General features: G+C 61.3%; 1 protein-coding gene across 1 annotated transcript; it reads left to right on the top strand.

Moving 5' to 3' along the window:
- The first annotated feature begins 6,903 nt into the window (after positions 1-6,903).
- On the top strand, positions 6,904-10,939 carry GDF7 (growth differentiation factor 7). Its single transcript, XM_036334420.1, has 2 exons — positions 6,904-7,294; positions 9,972-10,939. The coding sequence occupies exons 1-2, from the start codon at positions 6,904-6,906 to the stop codon at positions 10,937-10,939; spliced, it is 1,359 nt and encodes a 452-aa protein (XP_036190313.1).
- The last annotated feature ends 1,369 nt before the right edge of the window (positions 10,940-12,308 follow it).

Below are 12,308 nucleotides of genomic sequence, written 5' to 3'. Positions count from 1 at the left end.
GCTGGGACCTTGCAGTCCTTAGTCAGATCCAGGCTACTGTTCCCTGCTATCTCGGGGTTGTTGATTATCCAGGGGAAAACCTAGGTCCCTGAAGGGGATATATATATATATATATATATATATATATATATATATATATATATATATATATATATATATATATATATATATATATATAGAGAGAGAGAGAGAGAGAGAGAGAGAGAGAGAGAGAGAGAGCGCTATGATTTCCGGAGCTGGGATTTAAACTTAAATTTAATCAAGGTCATAAGGACCCTTGGTTTGCTGGTGTCACTCATAGGAGTTCCCAGAATGTCCTGGTTCAAAGAGAAATTATCTGGTCTCCCTGCCTTGGGGAGAGTGTTGGGGGAACAATGCCACCAGTGCTCATGTCCCTAGAGATGCTCAGAGAGATGCTAGGAGGGTCAAATGGGGGAACATATAACCCAGCAAACAAGATAAACTAGACCCCTGTGTGTGTGTGTGTGTGTGTGTGTGTGTGTGTGTGTGTGCTCATGTGTGTGTGTGTGTGTGTGTTGGGGGGGGGGGGGGCGGCAGCTAAAGAAACAACAGCCTGACTCCAGAGGCCTTCCAGTGGCTCTCCTGGAGGAGGCTAACAGGGAGTTCTCAACAAAAACTGAAAAAACAACAACTGTCTTTCTTCTGCTAAAAAAAAAAGTTATTTTGCCACGTGTTAAAAAGGCGAGGCAGACTTTATTCAAGACTATTGCAATAGGAGAGAGCTGAGGCTCAACTCTGAGCCCCGCAGGGACACGTGGGGATTTACAGCCACGGAGCAGGGAGAGGACCAGGGGAGGAGAATTCCTGGAGGGGACACCAGGGGAGGGGGAGTCTTGCTAAAGGAGCCTGGCAGGCATCTGCTGAAGGCAGGCCAAGGACTCAGATGTCGAGGAACCTGGTCAGAGATCCAGGCTGATCAGATATCCAGGCTGGGGGATTCTTTCTAAAGTTGACTCAGCATCATATTTGCAGAGTGGCCCAGGCAGGACAAAGTGTGTGTGGGGCGGGGTGGGGGTGGAGAGAAGGCGGGAGGTCAAGGTCTAGTGGAGAAGGTGCTCAGAGGAGTCTACACTTTGCCAAGGAGTCTGTCACCCAAAGCTTCCCTCTCACAGAGCCGCTCACCTCTCTGTGTGCAGTCCCCTCTCCGGGTACCCTCCTGCTCAGGCCCTCCCTTCCTAAGGACACCCCCTCCCAGAGCGGCTCCCCACACTCTGGGAAGAGTAGGTAGGGCTTCTGCTTGACTGTATTTCCCCAAAGAACCAGCCTCCCTTTCCCACCCCACCGCCCTGGAACTCAGATCCACAAACTTCCCACTTCTTTGCAACCACCTGTAAAATACTCAGCCCAGGGCCTGGCACAAAAAGACATTTAGTCATTGTGTTTGTGTTGTTCTAATGTTTAGCAACTAAGAAGACAAGACTCTGCTCTGTTTCTTCTCCTAGTTGGACTCCATCACAAAGCTACTCTCCTCTCTCTCTCTCTCTCTCTCTCTCTCTCTCTCTCTCTCTCTCTAGGCTTTCTTGGTCGGCTGCCTCTTGCATGCCCCCACTGGGGATGGAGCCCACAACCCGGGCATGTGCCCTTGACTGGAATCAAACCTGGGACCCTTTAGTCCACAGGCTGACGCTCTATCCACTGAGCCAAACCAGCCAGAGCTCTCTCATGGCTCACTCATTCATTCATTCACACATTCAATAATACCCGCTGATCTGGGCCTCTCTCCAGGCCCGTGGAGGCTCTGGGCGTCTCAGTGAGAGGACCCTCCTGCCCTGTGCTCTCAGTGTGTCGGTGGACCTGCTGCCTCCAGGTCCCTGTCCTGACCCTTCTGCCTCCTTCCCTCTGTGGGCTCACTCGCTGTGCCTGGCATGCCTCTGATGGCTGCCGTTGGGGCTACAGCTGGATCAGGGCAAGGGGGTTTAGAGGTAGAGGATGCAGGGTATGACAGACCCTCTCATATGGACTCACCTCACCATGGGATGAGAAGCCGAGACCCTGACACCTGCCAAAGTGGCTCCGGAACGGAAAAGCTGAGTCTGTAAACCTGGCCCGGGAAACACGCAGACCCTCTGCCCTTCCCGCCTTCCCTCCATGGAAAGCCCCAGAGATGCACAGCAGAAGCTGGGGTGTAGTGGTAGCACACATTACCGGTGACCAGCAGATGGCAGTGTCCGCCAGCCCTCTGCATTTGTCCCAAACAGAGGGCTCAGAGAGGTCCCCTGTGGAACTTCGGGGAAAGAACCCACCCTCCTCCCTTTTCTGTCCCCTCCCCTCCCCCATGCAAAGGCCCAGAGCCCAATGGCAGGTCAAGCCAGTGGCAGGTCAAGCCAGTGGCCCTGAGCCTGGCTGCAGCCCACTGGGTGTAGATGCCAGAGCTGTTGCCGGGGGTAACCTGGAGCAGGGCAGCCCTGGGAAATTCCTCAGAGCCCAAGGAAACCCAGCCCCAGCATCAGACAGGAAGTCCAGCCAGAGCACTGCTGGAATCTTCCCACACCTGTGGCCCAGGCAGCCCATCCAGGCCTTTCTGGGGGAGACATTTGCAGCACCTCTTGGCTGAGTGGAGATCAGTACCACCAGGTGTAGTGAGGGCCAGCAGGCAGCTGCCTCTGCAGGTAACATCACCACCTTCCCTCTCCTGCCCTCCCAGCGATACCTTCCTCAGGGCAGAGCTCCAGCCTAACCCTCTCTCCAGCTCTGAGTCACAAAGGCCAGGGGCCATGGTAGGTCCAGACCGAGGGCAGGCTCCTGGCCGGGTGCCTGGCAGCGGCCCCATGCCCACATGCCCTTCACCTCTCACAGGTGAACCCTCAGTGGACATTTGATTGTCAGCCTCACTGTGCATTTGAGGATCTAAAGCTAGTTAGGGCTAAGGGACTTGCAGCTTGAGGTTAGAGGCAGGATTTGAATTCTGGTCTCTTTAAAAATATCTATTTGTATTGATGTCAGAGAGAAAGGGAGAGGGACAGAGAGATGGAAACATCAATAATGAGAGCGAATCATTGACTGGCTGCCTCCTGCACCCCCCAAACTGGGGATCAAGGCGGCAACCCAGCCATGTGCCCTGACCGGGAATTGAACTGTGACTTCCTGGTTCATAGGTCAATGCTCAACCACTGAGTCACGCCAGCTGGGCGAATTCGGGTCTCTTGACTCTCAGGAGCACCAACCAGTCATGGCCGGGGAGCACCTGTTCTGTCTTCTGAAATAATGCTTTTTTGCAGGGACCCCGCACACCCCAAAAGTGGACAAGGCAGAGGCTGAGTCCTCATTACGCCTTGTCTACAGGGTGCCCAGGGCAGAGCTGTGGTGAGACCTTCTGTGCTGCCTGGAGAACAAAGGAACAGGAGCGCAGAGGGGACCCGCCATCCCAGGAGGCTGTGATGCCCAGTAACAGCGTCTGATCACTTGCCCACCTTGGGGACCTGGCTTCCTTATAACCTTGCACACATCTGTCTCTAAGGGACGTCCTTGTGCTCAGGGCATCAGACATGAGGGACTGGGGTTGGGATGTGGCTTGAAGCTGAGTAGACTGTCCCTGCAGCTGACCCAAGTTCTGGTGCTTGAAGGTCACCACAAGGTGACCAGCCGGCAGAATCCAAGACTAACTTCCCAAGGGGCTTGAACTCATGTTCCAGACGCGTGTTTCCAGGTGGCATGTAAATCCCCGCTGCGAAGTTGCCTGGGAGATGCTGTGTCTCTCCTGGGTCTGCTAAGACAAAACATGGTCACGTTCAGAGCTATCAGAAGGCCGCCTGGGGTTGGGGCGCCCTGTCCCCACAAGCACTGCCTGGGTAGCAGTTTGTTACAATTCAGGCATGGCATGGAGGTTGGTCTAGACCCGTGGTCAGCAAACTCATTAGTCAACAGAGCCAAATGTCAACAGTACAACGATTGAAATTTCTTCTGAGAGCCAAATTTTTTAAACTTAAACTATATAGGTAGGTACATTGTTATTAACTTAATTAAGGTCCTCCTAAGGCTTAGGAAGAGCCACACTCAAGGGGCCAAAGAGCCGCATGTGGCTCTCGAGCCGCAGTTTGCCGACCACAGGGCTAGGCCCTTATCTTCTTGCCTCAACTTGAATATGACTTACAGAGAGGCATTTTCTTGAAAATTCTAATAAATTACCACTTCCCTCCTCTACCGGTTCTCTGCTGTTCCAATTATAATCCCTGCTACAATTCAGAAACGGAGACATGGTCTGACAAATTCATCATTAGGTGATTTTGTCTTTGTGCAAGGGTCATAGAGTGTACTTACACAAACCTAGATGGTATAACCTGCTGTATACCTAGGCTCATGGTCGGCAAACAGCGGCTCGTGAGCCACATGCGGCTCTTTGGCCCCTTCAGTGCGGCTCTTCCACAAAATACCACGTGCAGGCGCGCACATATAGTGCGATCGAAACTTCGTGGCCCATGCGCAGAAGTTGTTATTTTGTGGAAGAGCCACACTCAAGGGGCCAAAGAGCCGCATGTGGCTTGCGAGCCGCAGTTTGCCGACCACTGCAAACTGTGCATTTTGTCTAGGCCCTAGACAACCCCAAAGTTTCTTCCAGATCCTGGGATTCTGTGTCCTGAATCAAAGACCAAATCCTCAGAGAAAGCAAACAGCTTCTGCAGGGGAGGGATGAGCAGCAAAAGTGTTCTCCGAGGTAAGGACCTGGGGTGAGAATGTGGGGACCAGCCCTCCCCACCTCAGTCAAGAAACACCCTCAACCCCACTCCCTATCCCTGTGGCTTTCCTCCTCTTCCCCTGTTGGAGCCAAACTCACCTCCTCTCTCTGAGACAGCAGGAGTCTGGGATTCTGGAGGTTGGGGGTGGTCATTAGACCGATGCAGGATGAAGTTAGAACTCCGGTGCCAGTTTGCTCCCAGCCTTCTCGAAACTTCTTGCACCTGCCTCTGGGCTCCTCAACAGCTGCCCAGTGACTGCTGGGGCAACACAGAGGCCAGAAGAATTTCCCTTCAAAATGCGCTTAGCAGCAGGTCGAGCACAACGTGCAGGTCTCCCTCCTGCCTGCCCCTTTCCCCCACCACCAAAGGCCCCTGCAGCCCCCAAGAGGAAGCCCCACGCTGAGCCTTGATGAGCCCGACCAGTGGTGGTGACTCTAGCAGGGACACCTGTGGCGATGCTCTCTGACCAGTCTTGGCCATCCCAGTTCCACGCCACCCTTGCTGCCCAGACCTTCCCAACCTCATCTCACGCCTTTCTTCTCCGCCCACCTGATGGGCGTGGGGTCTGCGAGGAGTGACCCTCACCAGGCCTCTCCTGCCCGTCCTATGCCCCTGTTTCCCAGTGGCCTTGTCTCCACAGTGGCCGGGATGGGCCAGGAGTTCGCTTGGGAGGGAGCGGCTGATGCAAGGGAACTGTGTCAGAGTGCAACGCGTCGGTGAGAGTGGCACCTGCACCTCCCGTGGCTTTGGGTCCTGAGACATCGCGTTGACGCTCATCTCCCACTCCAAGTGACCGTGATGCCCCGCCCCCGCCTAGATTTCCAGTTCGGGAGCAAATGCAATTTTCAAGGAAAAGGACGCACCTGCCCCGCTTCGGGCGTCCGCTGGGCTCAGCCCCTCCGTCTGCCTAACAGCAGCCCCTCATTCCGCCGGAGGCTCCCGCACTCAGGGGAGTTCCGGCTGCCGGTGGAGCTGAGCCACACCCGCCTACGACCACCCTCCCCTGCTCCTGCCCCTGAGTCTTGGCCTTAGGAACTGCCCCTGCCGCTACGGACACAAATGCCCTGCGCCCGAGAGAGTGCGCTCCTGGGAGCCACCGCCGCTGGGCGCCCCCTCCAGCAACCCGGCTCCCAGCGAGCGACAACCGCTGCGGGGGGGGGGGGGAGTGGGGAGAGGAGAAGTACAGAGGCACCCTCCCCCTGGGGGTCTTCGCGCCCACCGGCTTCTGGCTGCACCCCAATATACCCGGTGGCCCTTTCCCGTTAGCCAGACCCGTAGAGGGCTGGCAGGAGGTCTTCACTGTCAACGCACAGAGAACTTGGGGCGCCACTCCCGCGCGGGAGTCTCCTGTCACCCCGGCGCTGCCTTCGTCATTCCTGTGCTCTTTGGAGATCTGAGCTCCAGCTTAAGCGCACGTCCCGCGCCCAAACCTTTGCTCTCCGAGCGTCAGTCCGCATCCTTCTGTCTTTCCCGCCTGCCGGTCCAGCTGCTCGCTCTTCCTTACGGGTCCCCTTCCCTGCTCCGGCCGCCGGCTCTGGTCTTCGGGGCTGTGGCAGGCGCGGGGCACAGCCGAACTGGTTATCAAAAAACGCGCCTTCGCGGCCGGCCCGCGCGACCCCGTGGCGTCTCGGTGCGCCTTGGCCACGGGCTCTCGGCACCGACGGGCGGGGCCGGGCCGTTCCGCCGCCCCAGCCTCTGGCGCCCGGGCGCTCGAGGAATCGAGCCGGGAGGGAGGGCGGCTCTCCGCAGGGGAGTGGGAGGAAGCCGGGTGGGGCGGGTGCCGAGATTCCCGGAGTCCCCAAACCCGGGGGGCGCGTTTGGCTCGGGTGCGGCGCGGGCGGAGGGGGAGCGGGGTCCCCAGGCCGCGGGGCAGGGAGGCGGGGCCTGGTTTCGTGCGGGAGGCCCTGGCCGGCGTCCCCTGCGGGTCCAGAGTCGGGGCGCCGCGATCCGGTGCGGGGTGGGGACGCGGTGGGAGGCTCCTGCCCCGGACTCCGCGTCAGGCGGGAGTGGGGGGCGCGGCGCGGCCACGAGAGCGTTCAGCAGGGGGCGCTGCTCCGGGCGTCGGCGGGGGTGGGGTGGGGTGGGGTGGGAGGGGGCGCTGCTCGCCGCGCACACGTCCCCCATTATTAAACACTATGTTCAAAAGGCGCCGGGGGACTTCCCGGAGCCACGGAGCTCGCGCCGCCCGCCCGCCCGGCCCACGGAGCCCATGGACCTGAGCGCGGCCGCCGCGCTGTGCCTCTGGCTGCTGAGCGCCTGCCGCCCCCGCGACGGGCTCGAAGCCGCCGCGGTGCTGCGAGTGGCGGGGGCAGGGCCGGCCGAGGGCCCGGGGGGCGGCGGCGGCGGCGGGCGCACCCTCGTCGCGGCTGCGGGCGCCTCTGCTGCCCCGGCCGCCGCGGCTCCCGGGGCCCGCGCCTCGCGCCGCGCCGCCGGCTCCGGCTTCAGGAACGGCTCGGTGGTGCCGCACCAGTTCATGATGTCGCTTTACCGGAGCCTGGCCGGGAGGGCTCCGGCCGGGGCCGCCGCCGCCTCCTCCGCGGGCTCTGGCCGCCACGGCCGCGCGGACACCATCACCGGCTTCGCGGACCAGGCGACCCAAGGTACTCGCGCCTCTGCTACGCCCGTCCATCCCGTCCCGTCCCGTCTCGCTGGAGACCGCCGCCGGCGCCGTGCCCCTGCGCCATTCCATCCCGGGGCGGCCTGGCCCAGCCTCAGGTGTTAGAAACTTCGCCCGGGCCCATGCTCCCAACCTGCGGCGCCGGGATCGTGGCGAGAGACGCGGCAGCTCCCGGGCCGGCCGCGGAGGGCTGGGTCCATCCCTCTGGGTTGCCCTGGCCCGGCGGCCGGCGGCCCCCTCGAGGAGGCAGGCAGGCTGAGCGGGAGACCCGGAGAACCCGGAGGAGGGGTCTGGCTGAGAGGGACTGCGTAGAGGTAGCGGTGGTGGCCGCTTCTTCGTTAGCAGCAACCTAGGAGCAGCTCCCAGTCTCTCGGGGGCTGTACGAATTGGGGGTAACTCAGGGGCATGCGAGAGAGAGGCAGGCATCAGACCAAAGCAAATGGCCCTAGAGAGGCAGGCGGCATCACCAGGTACACAGAGGCACTTCTCTGCCGCGTCTGGGTGCAGGTGTGTGGCTGTGGGTTCCCGTGCTGGGCCCCTGGGCCCGCTGGTGGTCCGGGACTCCCAAGGGCCCAGCGGTGGGGCAGGAATGCAGGCCTCTCTAGGACCAAGCACCCCACCTTCCTCCCTCCCTCCCAGGCTCTCCAAAGGTAGGGCCGGGTGAGGCCGTGGTGATTGCTGTGTCATCTGGATTTTATTAATCTCTATTGATGTCATTAAAGCAGATAGATAGGGGAGATTTAAGTAATTTCAGCCTTAATTCTAAACAGCCAGAGACCCAGCATAAAAGGCAGGAGGGAAGGGAAGGCAAATGGGGCTGGAAAGCAAGTATTGGCCCTGGCTGGGAGCAAGTCACCCACCCTGCCCAACACACACACACACACACACACACACACACACACACACACACACAGGCTGCTTTACTTTGGGTGCAGGGACAGCTTGGGCCCAATGGCCCTGTAGTCTGGGGAGAACTTTCAAGCATCCTCTCAGGGCCTGGCGGGCGCCCAGGACTGGAGGCTCCGGTCCTCATCGGAAGGCTGGGTCCTGGCGTACAGGCCCAGGGAAGCCCCAGCCCCAAGGCTGCTGTGTGGGCTCCCTGTTAGGGGAGAGCTAGGGTGTGCAGGGCCCTAGGCTGGCAGAATCACCAGACCCTCTTTCTTTGGTTGTTGGGCGTGCCTCAGCCTCAGCCAAATCCTTTCCTGGGCCGCCAGCTTGGCTGTTAAGGCAGGTAAGGCGGTGTGTCCTTCCTCCCTCTGGAGGGAAGGGCTGCAGTGGCAGCACCTTGAAGCAGGGAGAGGCTGTAGGGCAAGGTCAGAGAAAGTGCTCCAGAGCCAGGCCTGGGAAGAAAGCATGCCCGGGTGTGTGTGTGTGTGTGTGTGTGTGTGTGTTTGTGTGTTGGGGGGGAGGGGAGTATTTGCTCATTGACTCTGCTGCCTCCCTCTCCATCCTGAGCTCCAACGTAGAGCTGGGCTTCTTGAGGCCTCTCAGGAGGCCACTGGCAGTGCCCACACCTCGGACCTCAAGAGCCCAGGGCCTGGCCACGGTGGCTGGTGAGCAAACATGTCCACTGGTGGGGAGTCTGCACCGCCTCTGTGTTTGGGGCAAAACGAAACCAGATGACCCCCTTCAAAGGGAGCTCCTTATCTGCTGCTTGGTGGAATGTCAACTTTTTTTTTCTCTGAGCCCCCAAAGACAAGAGTGAATACGACAAGAAATAAAATTCGGAAGCCCGAGATAAGTCATAGCGGAGAGAAAGAGTAAGCCAGCGAAGAGACGGGGTCCTGGAGGCGAGAGACCTCATGTAGCCCACTGCCCTCACTGCAAGGCAGTGGTCACGCTGCCCACACCCTTCTGATAAGGCCCCTGGTGCCCCTTTGCGGCCTTCCCGCCTCCATCGGAGGCGGAGGGAACACTGGGAGAAGCTGAGCATGGAGCTCCGCAACGCGACCCGCAGCGTTGGGGCCGGATCCGGGTCTGTTTTCCGTGGGCGAAGCGAGGAGGCTGGGCGCACTAGAGGGACTCTGGAGCCCTGCTGACGCGTCCCCTCCGGACGAATCTGCCTGGGAGCCGGCTGGACCTTTCAGACCGGGCTGAGGGAGTGAAGGGGCAGTTTTCTGGGGACAGGAATTATCCGTTTCGTGCAGCCGGGACACCGCGGCTCCTGTAGGTGCTTGGCAGACCAAACAGGAGCGGTCCCGTATCGCTCGGGCTCCCGGGCAAACCGTCTCCGGGCCTTGGGAGGGGCGCACGACTTCCGAGGCGTCCACCAGGCCCACGTCCGCCACCAGCAGAGAAAGTCTGGCCTCCGACTTAGTCCCCGCGAGCCCGTGGCTCTGGGGCAGGCGGCGGTCCTGCAGTCTTGGTCTAGGCTGGGGGGGTGGGGGGTACGCTCCTGGCCGCGCCGCTCAGCAGTAAGTGGATGCGGGCGGGTTGTCGCGGTGGAGGGCCTTTTGGCTCCATGAAAGTCGGACTTCCTTTCCCCTGGACCCGGCTGGCAGCTGCGGGCTGGGGCCGAGACGTGGGGGCGGGCGCCGGCTCCCGCGGGCCTCACTCCCGTCTCTGGGTCTGGCCCTTTGCAGTTAGGCGGCCCGACGGCCAGGAGTGCGAACTCCGTTCACAGGCGGCTCTTTCTCTGTGTCTCTGCCCGTCCCCTGCAGACGAATCGGCAGCCGAGACCGGCCAGAGGTTCCTGTTCGACCTGTCCAGCCTGGCCGACGCGGACGAGGTGGTGGGCGCGGAGCTGCGCGTGCTGCGCCGCGAGCCCCCGGAGCACGGCCGCGGCCCGCCGGCGCCCCCGCCGCTGCTGCAGCTGTCCACGTGCCCCGACGCCGCGCGCGCGCCGAGCCTGCTGCACTCTCGGGCCGCCGAGCCCCTGAGCGGGGAGCGCTGGGAGGTGTTCGACGTGGCGGACGCCGTCCGGAGCCACCGCCGGGAGCCGCGCGCCCCCCGCACGTTCTGCCTGTGGTTGCGCGCGGCGGCGGGTCCGGCGCGGGGGCCGCTGGCGCTGGGACGCCTGGGCTTCGGCGCTCGCGGCGGCGGCGGCGCGGCGGCGGAGGATCGCGCGCTGCTGGTGGTGTCCTCCCGCACGCAGAGAAAGGAGAGCCTGTTCCGAGAGATCCGCGCCCAGGCCCGCACCCTCGGGGCCGCGCCGGCCGCCGAACAGCCGCCCGACCCGGGACCCGGCGCCGGGGCGCTGACTGCTGTCCTTGGCGGTCGCAGGAGGCGGCGGACCGCGCTGGCTGGGGCCCGGGCTGCGCCGGGCGGCGGCGGCGGCGGGGGCGCGGGCCGCGGCCACGGGCGCCGGGGCCGGACCCGCTGTAGCCGCAAGCCGCTGCACGTGGACTTTAAGGAGCTGGGCTGGGATGACTGGATCATCGCGCCGCTGGACTACCAAGCGTACCACTGCGAGGGCGTCTGCGACTTCCCGCTGCGCTCGCACCTCGAGCCCACCAACCACGCCATCATCCAGACGCTGCTCAACTCCATGGCGCCCGACGCGGCGCCGGCCTCCTGCTGCGTGCCCGCGCGCCTCAGCCCCATCAGCATCCTCTACATCGACGCCGCCAACAACGTGGTCTACAAGCAATACGAGGACATGGTGGTGGAGGCGTGCGGCTGCAGGTAGCTGGCGGGCCGGGCCGGGCGGGGAGGGGGCAGCCGCGCCGCCGAGGACCCCCTGCTGAAGAGCAGCTGAGGGCTGGGCCTGGCGCCGAGGGCGGGTGCCGGTCGGTCGGACTCTGGCCCCGCGCCCGCACGGAGGAGAGAACGCGCAGGTCCACACTCACACCCACAGCTCGTTTACTCACGCACCCATTTACCGTGACTGCACCGGAAAGCCCGGGGTGGAGATGACCGCGCTAGGGATGTCACAGCCACGCACACTCGGTGAACAGGTTACCGATGCACCCGCTGCCTCCTCTGGGGAGAGGGTGGCGTTTGTGTTAATGTTAAACAACAGACACGAAATCAGGTAGGAACAGGCTAGGGAATTGCCGGCTCCAGAATGGGTGAACTAAAGGGGTACCTGCTTCAGTTTTATCTCACCCCTTTATGTTTCTGGCTGGGTGGCCGGTTCTGGGGGTGTGGGGCCCGGGGTCCGCAGGGTCCTTTCTGAAGGTCTGGGGCACGCCGAGGCCAGCCATTCTGGGAAGGAGCAGCTGCAAAGGCCTTGTCTCTGTTCTTTGACTTTTAAGATGGAAGGTGTCCCCTCCGTTTTGACCGGGAGCGTTTGTCAGAGCACCTGGTGGGCCCTCCTAGATCTCTGCCAAGGCCGGCGCCCTCTCTCTCTTTAAAAACCAGTTCCTATTGGGAATGATCTAGAAAGCAGAAAAGATATTCTTCTTTAGGAGGGTGAGTGAAATAGGGGAGAGGTTTTAAACGGCAAGTCTGATCTGATCTGAAAGGGGTGAGGTGCATCTGCAGCTCCTGAGCTGGGCAGCCAGGGGTGGTGGCCGTGCCTTGGGGGGCTCCCAGGGAGAGGCTAGTGCAGTGTCTGGGAATGGGGGTGGGAGGAAGCCATGGCTTTTCCTAGAAACCTGCCAGGAGGTTTTCCTAGGGATCTGCGAGGAGGGCTTAGGACTGGAAAGAGGCAGGGCCGCCCTGGGCGGGCTCCTGCAGAGGATTCTGGGGGCAGGCGCAGCCCCTCCACCACGCTTACTCAGAGTGGGGACATGTGCTTGTGCTTAGCTATCATGCCTGTGTCGGCTTTTACACGCTGTCACTGTGTTGTTGCTGTAGTTTTTGGCAGTGTGATAGTAACGGGAAGTGAAGCCACACAAAGGTGCTTTTGTGAGCATCCAACTCCCCGAAACCCGGTGGTTCAGAGCAGGAGGAAGGTCCCCGCCGTCCTGGCTCTGTCCTGGGGCATTTGCAGGGGGGCTGCTGTGGCCCCTTCGGGAGGTTCGGGCCTTGGTGTGGGGAGCAGAGGCGGAAGTCTATCCCCCAGGCCCTGATTTTGCCACAAAGCGTCTTGCAGATGGTAGAAGGCCTGTCCA

The sequence above is a fragment of the Myotis myotis genome, unplaced genomic scaffold (genome assembly GCF_014108235.1).
Source record: "Myotis myotis isolate mMyoMyo1 unplaced genomic scaffold, mMyoMyo1.p scaffold_m19_p_14, whole genome shotgun sequence".
NCBI lineage: Eukaryota > Metazoa > Chordata > Mammalia > Chiroptera > Vespertilionidae > Myotis > Myotis myotis.
This window is presented reverse-complemented; position numbering and strand designations above follow the sequence as displayed.

Coding starts and splice junctions, on each gene's coding strand:
- GDF7 (XM_036334420.1), top strand. CDS start 6,904: ATGGACCTGAGCGCGGCCGCCGCGCTGTGCCTCTGGCTGCTGAGCGCC. Junction 7,295..9,971: donor CGCGGACCAGGCGACCCAAG/GTACTCGCGCCT, acceptor CGTCCCCTGCAG/ACGAATCGGCAGCCGAGACC.